The 2,401-nt window shown below is 41.9% G+C and overlaps 1 protein-coding gene across 1 annotated transcript in view; it reads left to right on the forward strand.

The window, feature by feature from the left end:
* The window catches only part of LOC103582104 (toll-like receptor 11), a gene marked incomplete at its 5' end in the record, with an annotated part of 6,396 nt that extends 4,571 nt beyond the window's left edge, over nucleotides 1-1,825 (forward strand). The window contains one exon of the mRNA XM_008563788.1: nucleotides 8-1,825. Coding sequence (XP_008562010.1) covers nucleotides 8-736 — 729 coding nt within the window. The remainder of the gene's footprint in view (nucleotides 1-7) is intronic.
* Nucleotides 1,826-2,401: the final 576 nt, after the last annotated feature.

The raw sequence follows: 2,401 nt of genomic DNA on the forward strand, positions 1-2,401 counted from the left end.
CCCAAACACCTTTGTGTATGGGTTAGAGAAATCCATCTGCATGGCCAATGCCTCTGGCTACTCTAAGACTCCACTACTCTCCTTCCACTCTGGTCACTGCCCACATGATCCTGAGTTTCAGGGCTTTCTCATCAGTTTCACCCTGGTGTTCCTGTTGGTCATCTTTGCATTGCTTGGCTGCCCCAAATGGCCCTGGCTTCATCACCTCCGGACTCTATTTCATGCCTGGTGGTGGAAATTGGGTGGGCAGGGCCCCAGAGGCCAATTCCCCTATGATGTCTTTATATCCTACTGTGAGCGGGACCAAGCCTGGGTCCTGGAAGAACTGGTTCCTGCCCTGGAGAAGCCTCCTCCAGCTGGCGAAGGCTTGAGGCTATGCCTGCCTGAGAGGGACTTTGGGGTTGGGCAGGACAGAATGGATGCTACAGTCACCAGCATGGAAAGCAGCAGAGCCACCCTGTGTGTGCTCAGTTGCCAGGCCCTGGAAAGTCTCTGGTGCAATCTGGAGTTAAGGCTCGCCACCTACCGCTTGGTGGCCAAGCCTGGGACTGCTTGCCTCCTGCTGCTATTTCTGGAGCCTATCAATAGGCAGCAGTTAAGCAGCTACCAACGCCTTACCAGGTGGCTACAGAAGGAGGACTACTTCTATTTGCCCCAAGGGAGAGTTGAATGGAACACCTTCTGTGAGCAACTTCGGAGAAGGCTAAGGAAAGCTGGACTAGAGAGAGAGGATTAAGGACTGTGAGAGATTTGGCCATGCAGGAGTATCTCCCAGCAGGGGCCTGCATGCCATCACATCTGTTCAGCAAGGTCAGACTCACAGAGGGTGCCTATCGGCAGTGCTCATTTCAACACCACTTTCCACACTAAAAAGGAGACAGATGAAGACACCAAATTCCAATGGCAATACATATTTGAAAGCACCTGAAAACTCAGTATTCATTCAAAAACGAGTTCTGATACCTGCTGGTCCTTTCACAACACAAGGCATCCCTCCAGATAAAGCATACACAAAAATGGTTAGTGGAATCTCATGTGCACTTTCCAAAATGAGTTCATTCTGCCTCTGTTGAAAACAATGTATTCACTTGTTTGATAAAAAGTTATTTTATTCCAGAGGAATGAGGCAAGAATCACTGAGCTATTTGTCAGTACTCTGAAGCTAAATTGAAACCATGTTTGCAATTCTCCAAAGGGCCAACAAATCCAGTTTCCCTAACTCAAGAGGTTCTCACAGTAACAGTATTACATGGGTGAGAACAATAGTTTTAATCCTTTATCACACTGGGGGATCCTACCACATAAAAGTTAAATGATTTACCACCCTGGCACAGTTGGTGTATCAAAGTCTGGGTCTGTCTTCTGAGTCACAACCCAGTACTCTGTGCTGTCTACTGTATTCCACTTACCTCTAACCAGTGACAACTTACCTTGCTACAAAGTTAAAATAAGCAAAAATGGGGCAAATATCTTAAAGACACACATATAATGTATTTCCAAGAATATTTTCATAGATTCCAAGAAACTTTACATAAAATTATAAGTGCTCCCAAACAGAAAGATAAAGGACATTGATAAAAGTGGAATACTATGCACCCATTAAAAATCATGATTCAAGGAATATTTAGTGCTATGGGAAAAGACTCATGATATAATATTAAACAAAAGTTTTGACAAACTGCATGAACTGTAATTCCAATAATGAAAGTAACTTTATATGTATCTAATGTATGAAATATGTAGAGAGACAAGACTAGAATTGTAAACTAGAAATAGCCCCAGAAATGGAATTGTAGATGATTTAAATTTCTTATAATTTTCTGTTACCTGTTTTTTAATAAAAATAAGCATACGTTATTTTCATAATGATCAAAATAAAATGAATTATCTTTCAAAAATGAACACCTTCATGTAGACTAATTAGTTTAAATAATTCTCTGCTTTCTGTTGGCACAATATGAGCTTGGGAGAAAGTATAAATGCTGAAATCTGGAAAAAACACAGCAAATAAAGAGTAAAATGCCACCACAAACAAACTACATCTTTTTCAGACACTACCTTATTCAAATGAGCCAAAGATGACTTCTTTATATTGGCCTCTGTGTTGCTTACGTCTTTGCAGCAAGCTAAATCCTGTTAATCCAACAGCCCTCCAGTGCCAACATTTTTACATATCCAATCATTTTATGTTTTAGTTCAAATGAGCATATTTTAACCATTTAGAGCCTTCCTACTTTGCACATAGTGCCCAACATTTGCTAGCCATAGATAAGATAAATTCTGGGGCTGTAAAGACCAGTTGCTGCTGCCCTTTGGAGCTCTCTGAGACAGAATCCTAGCTGGGCTGCTGAACAACATCACTTAGACAAGTAAACCTCTCTGTTTCCCCTCTCCCCTAGGA

The sequence above is a fragment of the Galeopterus variegatus genome, unplaced genomic scaffold, assembly GCF_000696425.1.
Source record: "Galeopterus variegatus unplaced genomic scaffold, G_variegatus-3.0.2 Scaffold14908, whole genome shotgun sequence".
NCBI classification, from domain to species: Eukaryota; Metazoa; Chordata; class Mammalia; order Dermoptera; family Cynocephalidae; genus Galeopterus; species Galeopterus variegatus.